This window comes from Drosophila ananassae, chromosome XR, assembly GCF_017639315.1.
Source record: "Drosophila ananassae strain 14024-0371.13 chromosome XR, ASM1763931v2, whole genome shotgun sequence".
Classification (NCBI taxonomy): Eukaryota; Metazoa; Arthropoda; class Insecta; order Diptera; family Drosophilidae; genus Drosophila; species Drosophila ananassae.
In genome coordinates this window covers 18,742,856-18,757,878 of record NC_057932.1, presented here as the reverse complement: position 1 = coordinate 18,757,878, position 15,023 = coordinate 18,742,856, and the positions used below count along the sequence as shown (strand labels likewise).

Here is a 15,023-nt window from a genome sequence, read left to right as displayed (position 1 = left end):
GGGAAACCTTGTCGTGCAATTAAATGATTATTTGGCGATTTACGCACTTGAGTTAATTTTAGAAAAAATCTAGATTTATATTTTAACATTTCCTTTAACCTTTTGCCCCAAAAAAACTGACTTTGGTTAATTTCTAGCGCCATATTTCTTTCCGGTTTTCCCTGGGAAAACTGACCTAAGCCGCGGACTCCACACATAACAAATTAAAATGTGGCACGCAACAGGAATGTCCCAAAGTGGGCGTGGCTAAGCATTATTCGCCAGGTTTCTGGCTTCATAAAATCGCACAAAATGGGAATTTTTTGTCGTTTTGTCGCGCTTTTCAAGAAGTATGTGCGAGTAGTGTAGGTGTCGGGGGTGTTAGTTATATAGATGTTTATATATATATATCCTAATATATATACATATAATGGTTCAAGTAAATTGGATTTCGCTTTATGCAAATTTATGCGCACAGATTGAGTGACATTAATGGATGATGAAGTCGCCAGCCATGACTGTAACGCACAGAGAAAGTCGACTGAAAGAGAAAGTTATAAAAAGAGATAGATAGAGAAAGAGAGAGAGAGAGAGAAAGTGATAGAGGTTCTATGGAAAGAGAAATGTGGGGAGAAAGTCTGAAGCAAATTAGAGAATTCCTTGTGGCAGAGCCTTGAGACCAAAATGGGACTCCCCAGAGAAGTACGCGGAAACAGAACGTGCTATTCCTGTGACCAAAAAACCAAAACCACTTGAAGTCATCTCACATGCAGCCCCAGTAGCCACCATAAACCACCCACCTCAAATGTATGTATCTTCTCTAGAAGATAGAACATACCCTTACTCATCCACTAAGTTTTATTCCACGAAGATGTACTTATTCCCTATTCCTTATAGACTTAAAAATGGCATAATATTAGTATTATTAATTTTTATATCAAACAACTAAGAAGTAGTTTGTTATATATTATATAATTTAATTATAAAATAATTTTCAATCGTTAAAAATTTGTCCCATTTTCCCACTTAGCTTCCGAATTCCATAAACCTTAAAATAATTCAACAAAAATGCCTCTCAAAAATATTTTTCTTTATTAATTTAAGTAATTGACATTCCCCCAAGAAAATTCCCAGGTAAGTTACAAAAAAAAAAAGAAAACAAAACACTCTGAACAAATTGCAATCAAAAGCCTTGGACGAGAAGGACACAAAAGTGAAAAGAGAAATTTTCGGCTTAATTAGGAATAAACAGAAAAAAAAAACACAAACAACACACACACAGACAGCTCAAAAAATGAGGGCGTAGAGGGCGTGGCAACTTAAGGAGAGCTGGCTCATTAAGCTGTTGTTGTTGTTTTTGTTGCTTTATGACCATTTAAAACATTTATGGCCAAAAGCATTTGAATGACAGGTGCGATGGCAGCAGACACAGACCTTGCTCATTATAAGCCACCTCCCCCCCTAAAAAAAAAAGGGAGGCATCAACCGCATACCTCCTGGCCACCCTCTCCTCTTCCCCTCTACCAGACATTTTTAATTGTTTGTTTACAGGATCCCATAAAGCTTGAAGGACATTCCCCCGAAACTTGATTGCCTTTTTTTTAAATGGTTTATTTTTTACAATTAATTTTTTAACTCAAGAGCACTTTAGTTGTCTTCGCTCTTGCTTTTAATTTGTAAATTTGTAGTTTTTTATTGCCCGGCGGGATGTTTTTTTTTAATTGTTTGTCTGTTTTTGTTTTCGAGACAGAAATTTAATTAGTATGGCCGGTCTTTTTAGTTCGGCCGTTGCTGTTTCTCTGCCGTCACTTTTCATTAAGTTGTTTGTTTTGATATTATTTTTAAAAATAACAGACAACTTAATTGCCTTAATTAAAGACTAAAAACAAAAACAGGGGAACTGGAAATGTTTTTATGATTTTTTCCAGGGATTGGGGATTTATTCTCCATTTTTTTTGTGGGCCTTTCAATTTGATTTCCTTTAACTTAATTGAGAGACCTGAACCTGGACCTTTACTTTCCTTTTTTTTTATGAAGCTAATCGAATTGGTTTATTTTAATTTATGTTTTTTTTTCTCATTCTTTTTTTCTCCTTTTTTTATTGCTTTTCTTTTTTATTTTTTTGTTGCTGCCTTTTAAGGACCGCGTCACGTTTCAATTCAGAATAACAAATTCAATTTGTGCTCATTACAAAAAAAAAAGCGGCGGCGACACAGGTCAAGCCTCCTGCCTCGCCCCCGCATTGAAGCCTACTTTTTTTTAGGGCTATAAAAAACACAATGCCAAAGTGCTTGAAACTGGACCCAAACATAACAAAAATTTCATAAAAAGAGAGCAAGTTTTGGGTGTAATTGCAGAAATAGAAAGTAACAGTTAGCGAAATTTTTAAAGATTATTTTTAATAATTTTTTGTTAAAAAGATATTAAAAGAAATATATATTTTTGAATTGGAAACTTAAGACATATTTTGGGAATATCTCCTAACATTTTCTTATCATAATAATAAAATATAATAGATGAGTTTATTAAATGTTTCTTTTAAGAATAATAAAAATTAATATTTTACTTTATGGATTTCTTCAATATTCGAATGAAGTATTAAAAAGAGTTTTAAAATTCTTTATGGTAGTCCTTATATTATTGCCCCCAGGACATTGAACCCTTGAAGGACCCATAAAGGCTTTCTCTTATTGCTTTAAAATATTTCAAAGGGAAACAAAAAGCAACAACACAAAAAATAAGTAAGGAAAACAGTAAAAAATAGAGAAAGAAGGCAAGCTCCTGAATGCGCACTTTCTCCGGTGAAAGTGGATGGGAGAAGGTGGACCAGGGGGTGGGTGGTGGTCGTGGGTGGTAAATAAAATTTAATATAATTACCTCCATTTGGGAGCCCTTCTTGCCCATCGAACCGCCGCCGCCCGTGTGGCCGCCGCTCTGTGCGGCATTCATTTTGCTATTGTATTTGTATCTGTATCTGTATCTGTTATTTTATATCTGTATCTACTACAGGCACTCGGGATTTTTTTTTTTTTTTGTATCTTAAACTGTATCTTTGTATCTCTCTGTATATATTTTTTTATTTATTTTTTTTGTATTTTCTAGTACATATAATTATTATCGTCGTGGGTCTGCGGTCAGCGGTCGAGCGATAGATCCTTCGGCCTCCGCCTCCTTTTTCGACTTTTTCAATTGAAATTTATGTGCAATTTCAGTTCGTTTTTTCCACTGTGCATTAAGGTTGCGTTTCAAAGATTTATTTCATTATTTTCGACTATGGATATTTGATTTGATTTTGGCTTATACATTTTTCTTGTTATTTTTATTTTTTGGGTTTTTGGTTTTGGTTTGTTTTTGTTTTGGCCCTTTGCTTTAGCCGCTTTCTGGTATCTTTTTGGCCAACACTTTGGCACGCCCCGAAATTCAAGTCAAGTGAAATATGCTCTTTTTTTCCCCATAAGAACTATTTCTTTGTTTACACAGTGAGAAATTTTTGTTTGAATTCAAATAAATTTTTGTAGAGATATGAATTTTTATAAAAATTATACAAGTTTTCAAATATATATTTTATATTATTTTATACTTCTAAAACTTGTAAAATTTGTTTAAGAAAATAAAAATTAGTATTAAAAAAAATTAAAAAGAAAAATAAAATTTTTCTTAGTGTTTTGTTGCAATTTGGGAAAGTTTTCCCGACAGCATCTTTCATGCTAATGATACACAACTAACTCAGTGGATCTGTCGAGGGGATGACGGAGTCTGGGGGGTGGGGGGGCAGTGCTGAGGGGCGGACAGGAGACGTGGGGCGTGGCCTGCTACCAGAATGAGATGAGATACTTGAGCACGTCGTCCGACTTTAATACAATGTCTATGGCTCGGCGGACAAAGAAAAGCTGAAAACAGAAACTTAAGCTGAAGTTGAAACTTAAATAAGCCAACAAAAAGCAACAAAAACATCGGCCAGAAGAGTACAACAACAAAAAAAAAAACAAAGAAAGAAAGGAAAACAATAACAACAAGGACATTTGTATGCGGTTAATGTAACTATATACGGGCACTTGAAGTCCTTGCCATCAACATATCGCATGACTTGTCACCCGCTCGAAGGATAAGATGCTAAGGAAGATGATACAAGCTGGAGAAAGAGAAAGAGATAGCCAGAGACAGAGAGAGTGAGAGGGACAGAGAGCCAGGCGTTGATAATGTCCTTTGAAGCGCCAACAAAGTTGCTCAAAATTATCCTTGAAAATATCAAATGAAGAGCACAGAAAAAATAAAAATATATATTGAAAATAATAAATGAAAAAATTATGGTAAAAAATCGTATTCAAACCGTGAATTTAAAAATTGGTAAATGGTCCTGGCTTCTTAGTCCTTCCACTCCCAAAAAACAAATCAATAAAAAAGATTTCCGAAACAAACTTCAAATAAAAACTTGCCAAATGAAGAAACCCTATTGTCATTGTGTTTATTAAAGGCAAAGTTTTGGATGAAACTAAGCGGGTTATGGTTGGTTAGAAGTCTTTTCTTGTTGAAACTTTCTTTGATACTTTTCCGCAGAAAGGAGGCGAAAAGATAATTCAATAATAGAAGTCTCGGGTCAAAGGGAAACTGCATACATTTGCTTTAATTTTTCCAGCGAATGGCACAAAACTTTCACAGAGCCTGAGATTCTTTCATTGTACAAAATAATATAAATATTTTACAATAGCATTGAATGAAAATAAAATATAACTTAGCAGATATCATTGTTTATCCACAAGTAAAAATAAAGTTACTTTTTAATACAAATTACGTGGATTAACAAACGATAGCAAGGATGCAGCCACTACATAGAGACATCAACGAAAATAAATAGAAATTCTATATAAAAATGAAAATAAAATAAAAGAAAATCAGAAACCACCGAGGACCAACTAACCATCTCGTTTCAGAGTCCACAGTATTTTATAAAAATAAAAAAAATTAAATTATTGAAAAGTTAAATCAGAAAAGAAGAGCACTGAAGTCGTGAGAGCTGAGTTAAGACCCAAAGTTTCTTGAAATAAATAAATATTAAATTTTTTAATAAGTTAAATCAGAAAAGAAGGATGCTAAACTCGTGAGAGCTGAGTTAGAAGAGACCAAGGCTCTATGTGATAAATAAATTGAAAGAATTGTTTTATTAAACAATATAATATTAAAAAAAGTAATATTTAATTTTTTTTTTAAAGTTTAATCAGAAAAGAACAGCACTGAAGTCGTGAGAGCCGAGTTAAGACCCCAAGTTTCTTAAAAATAAAATATGTTAAATTTTTTGAAAAGTCAAATCAGAAAAGAAGTGTGCTGAACTCGTGAGAGCTGAGTTAGAAGAGACCAAGGCTCTACATGATAAATAATTTGAAGGTATTGTTTAATTAAATAATATTAAAATAATATAAGAAACCGACCACTGAATTTTAAGCTAAATCGCAAAAATGACAGACTCGATTCGGAGCCGGGAGTTGAGAATGTGGATCATAAAGCCCAAAGTAAATAAAAATTAAAATAAAATAGAAAATGAAGATTCAAATAAAAAATAGAAGAAAATGAGAAGTTAACTGTTTGAAAATCAGAAAACTAATGATTTGTTGGAAGGAAAGAACGCCTTTTATACAGTTTTTTAAGGTCTGGAAAAGAAGTCAAGGCCTACTAGGTTCGATAAATTTATGGTTTGGAAGGTATAACTATCGACTGTTTGTAGGGTTGCCACTAGCAAGTGGCAATACTTTTTTATCGAATAAAATCCCTCATATCGAAGCTAATTTTAAAATTGTAACATTTTTTCAAAATTAAATTTCTTGCAAAATGAAAATCAAACCTCGAGTCCCACTGAGTTCTCAGCTTATCTAAGTTACCTGTCAAGGTTCTACTCCCCCAAAGCTACCTCTCATTTTTTCTTTTTTAAATTTTGTACGCTTTCTTTACATTTTTTTTGGATTTTTTTTTTGTGAAAAGTTTCCCATTTGCGGGTTAATGCCGCAAGATGACAGGAAATTTTAATAAACTTGTGGCGTGCGTGTAAGTGTGTAAGCTGTGTGTCATGCATAGAAATGTTTTTTCAAAAGGAAACTTTCGGATAAAAGGATGTGGGAAAAAATCTAGACAAGAAAAAAAAAAAGAGATAGGGAAGGCCAAAGTGAAAGATGATGAAGGCAATTTATTCGAACCCTTAAGCCTTTGGTGGGCTGGCTGGATGGTGGTGGTGTAGTATTAGACTGATGAAAGGACCCAGGACAATGCCCCTCAGACCAGCCTAATTGCTGTTGTTTGTCTCTGGGTGTGTGTGTGTGTGTGTGTGTTGTCTTTTTTTTGTCTTTGCTACTCTTAATTTTTTTTTTTTTTTGCCTTGGCCTATTAATTTGCCTAAAAGTTGGCCCCCGAAGGGATGAAATTAGAGCTAGACAATCAGGGGATAGACTGGTTGGTTGTGTTTGAGATTCCAGAGCTGGAATCGCTTTGTTTTTATGCATTTGCTACGTGATTTAATTAGTTGACGCTGTTTCTGCCAAATTGCCTGCCTGACTTTTGGTTAATTACCAAAGTATTATTAACATATTTCCCTCGATAAACGATAACGATAAACGATAAAGTCCAAATACAAACAAAAACGGTAATGGTAACTAAAGCCACAAAAAAAAAAGAAAAGAAAAGGTTTCAAAGCCAATCCAAAAATAAATAAGGTATGAAATCAACAACAGAAATCAGCATTTTTCTCAGGCACAAAAGGAAGCCAGACAACATAGGCCAGGCCAGTAAGGACATTCACCATTCAGGATACGGGATTTTACGGGCTCTTGGGGCAATCAGCATTCAAACAAAAGACAGAAAAGACAGAAGAGCGAGAGACCACCGAGCCACCGATGTAAGAAATTCCTTGGCAATTTGTGTCAAGTTTCTTCTCTGTTTTTTTATTCAAGCAATCTGTGCTGGCAACAGGCTGCTTTCGGCTCCAAATCCGTATCTCAATTCAAATCCAAAACCAAATCCCACTTCGACTTCTACTTGGATTTCGGCGTAATCAGACAGAGCGGTAAAAGCAAAGGCCACGCGGCGTATACTTGATTTTGTCTTAGGCACTTTCGTTTCTTTTTTTTCTTCCCCTTTCTCTTTTATTTATTTATTTTTTGTTGCCTCTTCTGTTTGCTGGCCAACTTCTTTTGGCCATCACAATTGATGACCCAGAAGCGAAATTTGTAGCGACACACCTCAAGTCATTACCAATTTGTCTCAGGCATTTGCCATTTTTATTTGCATTTTTTGAGATTTGAAATTTTTCTAGGAGTTTACATAGAGCTTGAATTAGTTTGAATCTTTTCAAACAAAATATGCTACTTTTTATTCTATAATTTATTCGGGGAAAAGTATTATCTCAAATTTATTTTGAAAAATATAAAAAAAATGTGTTACAAAACTGTGCATAGCTTTAAAAATTTATTAAACTTTTTCCTAAAATTGTTCCCTTTTTAATGCCCTTTGTTTTATTTTCTTTCCCTAAATCATTTTTATGACTTTTTTAATGGATTTTTTATGGGAGTACTTTACAGCTTTGGTTTTTAGCCAATTAACAATTAAGAAATTTTTGCGTATTTTGTTATAACACTTTTTTTTATAGCCAAAGCCACAACAACAAACATTAAAAAAAAATTAGCAAAGAAACCTTTTATTTGTTAAATATTTCAATTATTTTCTTACTGCAGATAATTTTTTACAAGAGATTATATTTTTTTAATTTTTTTAAATATTATTTTTGATCTATCTATGATTTTTATGGAATATAAAATTTTTTAGTTTGAATTTTTGAATTTTTAACGACCGATCGGCAGACGTGTTTTCGGGATACGCGCGTTTTCCGAGCGATTTGCTTCCGACTTGCACAGCGACTTGCGACTTTAACAGCGTGCGTTGCGGGCAGAACTGAGAAACCGAATTTGAGAAAAGGCAGGAAAAGTGCCGAATTAACGCAGCAGCCGCATGCTGGCTGAAGCTTTTCCTTCCCTCCGCTTTTCAATGGCTTTTCTTCCCTGAACTCCCCCGAGAAGCCTACTGCATAAAAGCTGCCGCCGTTTGTGGCACGCAAGCTCTGCCGTCACGTGGCAGCCTCAAAAACGTGGCCAGGAGCATGTGGCAAGACTACCGACGAAAGTGGCGAGCAAAACAAAATCACCAAAAGCAGTGAGCAAAATAAAAAAAAATAAACAAAAAAGAGGAACACAAAAATTATTGTTTTTTTTTTAATTTTTTGTGGAAAAATTAAAATTTAAATGAGTTTTAGGTTTAAAAATTATTTAGGAATGTTAATAGAAAAGACTATTATAAATATAGCTTTAAATTTAAATTTAAATGAACATAAAAATGTTATATGTATTCTTTTTTTAAAATTTTTGTTTGGAAATTTTTAATAATTCTGTTTAAAAAATTATGTGAAAAATTGCAGTCTACTCTCTTAGAACTGAAACTTCTTAGAAAACCCCTAGTTCAAGTCTAAAATAAAACATAAAATAATTTTTTTTCTAACCAAAGATGACTCTTAAAACAAACTCCAGAAATGCAAATTCCTTCTGCATTCTGAATTCAAAAACAACAATTGACTTATTAAACGAATCTGCCTCTGCCTCGGGCTTAAATCTTAGGCAATGATTAAAGTTAATTAAATTTTGTGCTCCCCCCAGGGCTGGTTATAAGGTCAATGATTAACCCCCAGAAACCCCCACGTAGGTGTCCAATAAATAAAATTTCATTCCTCGTAAGTCAGAGATGAATTATGTGTCGAGTCCCAGGCAAGTCACCTGTGCAAACAAATGCGAACCAAAAAAGCATCAAGAAAGGGAGGGTTAAAGAAGGTTAAGGGTTAAGGGTTAACCGAAAGCTGTTGATCAAGAAGCCTATGGGGTAGAGGGGGTTTCTGTTTGTTTTGACTTTCCCTCCATTTAGCATATTTCATGGCCAGCATGGCCTCCTCCACAGTCCCGCCCACAGTCCTGCCCCCCCAACGGGCACATGAAAAATCCTTTATGGCAAGTGAATGGAATAACCAAACAGTCTGAACAAGAACAAAAAAGTCGAAAAACCTGAATGAAAGTCATTGCCGAAAGACGGGCGACTGCATAAAAATTATGCCCTCAAACTTTAAAGTTTTCTTTCAGGTTTCTTTAGTTAATGGCCAATAAGAAATTTCCCGCTCTATTTTTTGGCCAACTTCCAAAGAAAGTTTGTCACGGAAAAAAGTGAAAACTCAGCAACAGCAACAGGGGGGTCATAAATTTTGGTCTTCGGCCAAAACGAAACAGCTTTTCATTGCCATTCCTGCCAATGAAGTGCCGAAAAGCCAAGTGCAACACTGCGTATGCTTAATGTCACTATATGCCGCAGAAAAAAAATCAAAAAGAAAGGCTTTGAAAAGAAGAAATTTCTATAGAAAGGAAACGTTCACTTTCAGCGGTTTTATTTGTGTTTTTGTCAGTTTGAATATAAGTTCCATTTAGCTTTTGAATAGGAACTCAAGTTTGGGAGAAAAGCTATTCACTTTTTAAGGATTTTAAGCTCAGAAAAAGCTTTGGTTTCAGGACTCGCAGGACTAGAAAGCTTACAAATTTCAACAACCACAAACAGCTTTCACAAAGGATTAAAATCCAGCAAAAGTTTTCAACTAAAGCTGGCTTTCTGAATTTTAAATTTAAATTTGAAAATAAACGGTATTTTTAAGAAGTCCTTTTCTTTTCAGGCTCCGCAGCTTTAAAAGGAAAGGATTCTATAACGTTTTGAAATATAAATAAAAGAATATAAAGATTCCAGGCTTTATGACTATCTTACGATTAATTATCTAACTTAACTCTTAACTAAAAATAGTCTTAGTCTTAGCTTTTTAGATTTTAACACATAATATGAATTTCAAACTATAACTATTCTTACTGTCCCTGCTTTTAGTTAAAATATAGTTACTTTATGGACTTTTTAAAGCCTCTATATTGTTTCGAAAACCTTTCAAAACTTTGTAACATTTTAAGAACCTTAAAGCTAGTTTGTTTTTTTTTCAAATCCTATTTTTTCACGATTTTTTTTTAGTAGCCATAAAAAAAAACCGTAACAAGTTTCAATAGTTGAACTAATTGTTAGATTTTTCCCCTCAGCAAATAAGTGGTTGGTTTCTCCCTCGTTGAAATTAAAGTTTTTTATGTCACTGAACTTATGGCTCTCCCATGGCCAAGTTTCAGCCCCACTTGCCGCCCCATACTTGCCCCACAACTTGGAAAACCCCACAACTTTTTGAAAAAAAAAAAAAAAAAAAAAAACACCCGACTATAAAGCGCCACTCATCAACTGCAGTCTGAAGCAGTTTAATTGCAAATTGCAACCAACTCGGCTGGCCAGGCAATTACAGGGTATGCCAGATGCCGGAGAGAAAGGGGGCCGCCTTGGTTGGCTCCACGCGGAATTAAATCAAATCTGGAAACCCTGGAAACTGAGCCCATAACTGGGGTCATTCAGAAAGGGTTCAAATTACTACGAGGCGGAGAATAAAAAGTGTGATTAAATAGTACAAAAAATATAGGGGGGAAAATATATAATAAATGGGGGTAGGCATAAAAAATATTATTAAATAAAGAGAAGGTTCAAAAGAAAAATAATTAAAAAAGAAAAAGGCTTCAAAAAGTATTTAAAGATTGACTTTTATTTTAATTAAAATTTAATTTAATTTAATTATTTTGGGTCTCTAATTAATATTTCTCTATATTTTTTTTAGAATATATATTTTTCTCTCAGTGCCTAGTTGTTTTTCCTCTCAAACTGGGAATTAAGGGGGCAGGATGGTTTGAGACTTCAAAAAAAAATTTTTTTCAGAAATTTTTTATATAATAGAACATTATCTTAGAAATATCCTGTGAAAGTTTCATGTCGATCGGACTAAAACTTGCTGAGATACCGATTTTCTAGTTTTTTTCTCTCCATATACTTTCCATTGCTTTTAAAACTTTAGACGCGTTTTGCTCAAAACAACTTTTTCAAGTCGGTGCGTAACGTAACTCAAAAAGTAATGCTCGGATCTTAATAAAATTTTGTACACATCTTTAATACAATAAATACTTGCGGATGAACGAACGCTTTTTTTTTTTTAAATTTTTTTTACTTTTTTTAGGGGCAAAAATGGGCGGATTTTTATGTAAAAATGGCACTTTTGACTTTGAAACCGCGCCAAAAATTCAAAATTGCATATTTTTCAAAATGGTTTCGTTCATCCGCACAAGAAACAAATATTTTAAGTAAATCAATTCAATTTTTTGATTTTAGATAACACTGTAAGGCCAGACTTTACGCACCGCAAGAGACCAATTTTTTGAAGCGACTCCGGCCGACTGCCGTCACGGAATAAATAATAATTATTTCTTAATAAAAAATATTCTTAAATACTCTACAAATATAGCCATTTATCGTGTAAAAAAATTGGATCATTTCGTTCTCTCAGAAATGAGAAAAAAAATCGCAAAAATGTGTTTTTTTTCAGCCCCTGAAACCATCCTGCCCCCTTAAAGACAGTTGCTTGCAATCCCCCCTTTTTGTGCCCAGAAGCGACACTGGAAATGCATTTGCCATGGGCGGGGATCGTCAAATGTCCCCCCCTTTTCTGCCCCACCTACTACCTCCTACTAGCTCCCCAAACTTTTTCCATTTCCACCTGCAACTGCAACTGCATCGCCACCCACCATCATCATCTTCATCATCGGGCACTTGTCTGCCGCTCTTGTGGCGCAGTTTCTATTTCTATTTCTATTTTCATCCTTGCCGGCATCCTTTCGCAGTTTCCGCCATGCTGACGCACAGATGGGGTATACAGTACACAGACAAAAAATATATATATTTTTAGAGATTTTTTTTAAGAATTTATTTCCAAGAAAAAGTGGGAAATTTGGATGTTTTTTTTAGGCCTTTTAGATGATTTTTATATGATTTCAGGCAATAATTTCTCTCAGTGCCTGTTTAATAGGTAGTGGGTGGTCTTAAGATATAATGGCAGTAAGCTGGAGGGGCGTGGTTAGCAACTTCCTTGCCGCCTTCCCCTTGCGTAGGTGTTTCGCTCTCGGCCATCTTTTGGCCTTAGTTTGCCATTTTTCTTCATCTTTTGTGCGCGTTGATGAATTCGTTCGACGTCCTCCCACGCCCCCCTCCCCCTGACTCCTCTGTCTTCCCCCAATCGTTATTGTTAAGGAAAAACACCCATACCCCCTATAACCCACCCATACCCACCCATGGTCACACCTTTGGGGCAATCGTGCCCTGGTTGTAAACAACAGAAAAGAATGAAAACAAAAAACCGCAATAAGTGAACATTTCACTGTCCTCCTCCTTGACGTCAGTAGCAGTTGGAGTAGCAGTTGGGTAGCAGCCAGAGGAGCCGCAAAATGCAGGAGAATCGGGCCAGAAAACCCGCAAACCAGATTCAGAAGGATCCAAGGATGGAGAGCCTCGTATAACCGGAACAAAAATATGATACTGGAAGAAGCCACAAAAAGCTAGGGCTCTTTGGAAGGTCAGAAAATCTAGTTCTAGTTGCTGAGATAATGTTATATTATCCATTTTGTATTTTAAACTTTTTAAGAAAATAATATTCTATAGGAAACTGGGCATATATTCTTGTCCAACCCATTACAATATATTTTTTTATTTTTTAAAAGATGGTTGAACTTTCTTCTTTAACAGAAGTACCCCCTTTCCCCTATAGAGTATTCCGAAATGAAATCTGACGACGAACCACAGGATGTGCAAGTGAGCTTTAAAAAAGGATACAAAACAGCAGCCATCAAGTGTCAGGACAATAAGGATATCAAGGTGCTAGTCAGCTCAGCAAAATAAAAGAAAAAGTGTTACTTTCTTCCCAACAAGACAAATGAAATTCCATTCCATTTAAAGGAATTTATTTGTTATCTAGTTATCATTGACTTTTCAGTTATTAAAAAATAATAATTGGGAAATGGCTTTTGTGAAAAATCAAATAATCCTTTTAATTTGTATTTTTCTTCATTTTGAGAAGGCTCATTGCCAGTTTTATCGTCAGGATGGGCAGGATACAGACTATCCACAACGGTTTGTCCGCGAACCGAGTCCCCGGGAGAACTACCACAACAGCTGGCGATCCGAGGACGATCAGGATCAGGAGCAGATGCAGGTTATGGACTCGGAACAGGATCAGGACGAAGAGCTCTGGTCGCGAGAGAATCGAGAGTGTCCGACGAGTATCTGTTCGGCGGAAAATGCGAATGCTCTGCGGTTCGAAAAGCCATGGGGCAAAAAGCCAACAACGGCGAAAAAACTCATAAAGGACGACAAGGATACGCATAAAATGGCCATGAAGTATGAGGATGAGGACGAGGACGATGGCGATGATGAGGACGATGACGATGACGACGACGATGATGAGGACGACGATGATGACTATTTGAGTGACGGAGAACAGGAGGCTTTCATGTCCAGGATGACCTGTCTAATGAGGTCCTTGGACACCCACACCCGGGCCATAACCCGCAATCTGAAGATCCTGCAGACCCGCTTGACCAAAGCCCAGGATAGAAGCAATCAGGGTGCGACTTGCCGGAAACCGGACTTCAATGCCCATCCGAAAGGGAAATGGTTCGAAAATCCCCAGCAGGAACAGAAAGACCCCGAACAGTGTGTTCCCACCTCCATCAAAAGGATGGACAATCACCAGGATAATCCCTACACCCCCCTCAGTGCTCATAATCCTCTAAGGTCCGAAAATCTTCAAGATCCTCAAAGACAGGAGAGTCTCCAAGCGGCCCAAAGATCTCAAAGTCTTCAAAGATCTCAAGGATTTCAGGATCCTCAAAGATTTCAAGGATTTCAGGATCCTCAAAGATCTCAAGGATTTCAGGATCCTCAAAGATCTCAAGGATTTCAGCATCCTCAAAGTCTTCAAGAGCCCCAAAGACCGCAAACTCTTCAAGAACCTCAAAGATCTCAAAGCTCTCAAGACTCCCAGAGTCCCCAAAGTCCCCAGAGTTCTCAAGGACCTCAGAGTCCTCAAGGTCCTTCATCTAATGGTGATAATCAGCTAATGGTTTCTCCACTTTTAAAACTCATCAATAGTCCTGCCGCCCTGCAATCCAAACAGGACTCGTCTGGATATTGGATTCCTGCTCCCATAAGCACCCGCTCGGAAGCCATGGATCTCGACGACATGGCGGCCAGTTTCAATAAGAGGTCAAAGGGCAATCAGCGAGAGCGCTACGGGGAGTACGAGTCGCGGCTCAGACGTCTGATGGCGAATCGGGATGCCATCGAGAAGAACGTCATGAAAGTGATGACCCCACCAAGAAGAATGCCACGGGGATAGCTTTTCTTCAAGATTTTTCTCAAGATTTTAAATAAATATGATTTAGAAGAATAAATAATATAAATAATAGTGGAATAGTTCCTTTAATTAGATCTGTATATTATATAGGATTTTTGGCAAAACTATATCTTTAAAAGTTCATAACTCAGCTAATATTTATCGGATTAATGAATGTTATACCTTCCCGATCTTAGTTCTTCGAGTAATATCAATTTAAAGGAAAATCTGAGAAACTAAAATTTTAAAAAAAATTTTGAAAATTTCCAAAGGGGTAACATCATAAAAATTAACAAAAAATAGATGAAATTTAAATTGCTCTTATTTGTATTATTTTTTTATGCAGACTGGTGAAGCTGGCAGTTCTGATTAAAAAATGGTATTCCGTTTCAAAAATGGTTTAAAAATAGCAGAGATATTAAATAAAAATGGTTAAGAAATTGAGGATTCCTAGCTTATGGTCAGATCTGAATAGTTGGTACATTTTCAGCAAATCCCCACCTTATTGAGCCTTAAATAAAGATTAATTTCCCTGAAAACCTTCATGAAAAACTGGAAATCACAGCTACCCAGTCGATTTCCATCAATTTTTGACACAAAATTCATGGACTACTTGAAAATCCTTCAAATATTCAATTTTCTATGAAAAAAACAAACAAAACTCTGAAAACCAAGTAGTCTGTGG

At 35.8% G+C, this 15,023-nt stretch overlaps 1 protein-coding gene and 1 long non-coding RNA gene across 3 annotated transcripts in view; one reads left to right on the top strand and one right to left on the bottom strand.

Moving 5' to 3' along the window:
* Window positions 1–15,023, bottom strand: part of LOC123257687 — a 70,308-nt gene that overhangs the window by 4,464 nt on the left and 50,821 nt on the right. The window lies entirely within an intron of this gene.
* LOC6504409 (activating signal cointegrator 1 complex subunit 2 homolog) lies at window positions 12,947–14,408 on the top strand. 2 transcript variants are annotated; one of them, XM_032452204.2, is made up of 2 exons: window positions 12,947–13,809; window positions 13,864–14,408. In XM_032452204.2, exons 1-2 carry the CDS (start codon window positions 12,962–12,964, stop codon window positions 14,339–14,341), a joined length of 1,326 nt encoding a protein of 441 aa, XP_032308095.2. In that variant the 5' UTR covers window positions 12,947–12,961; the 3' UTR covers window positions 14,342–14,408. The 2 variants fall into 2 exon arrangements, with proteins under 2 accessions (XP_032308095.2, XP_001967028.3); XM_001966992.4 differs by having other exon boundaries at window positions 12,947–14,408.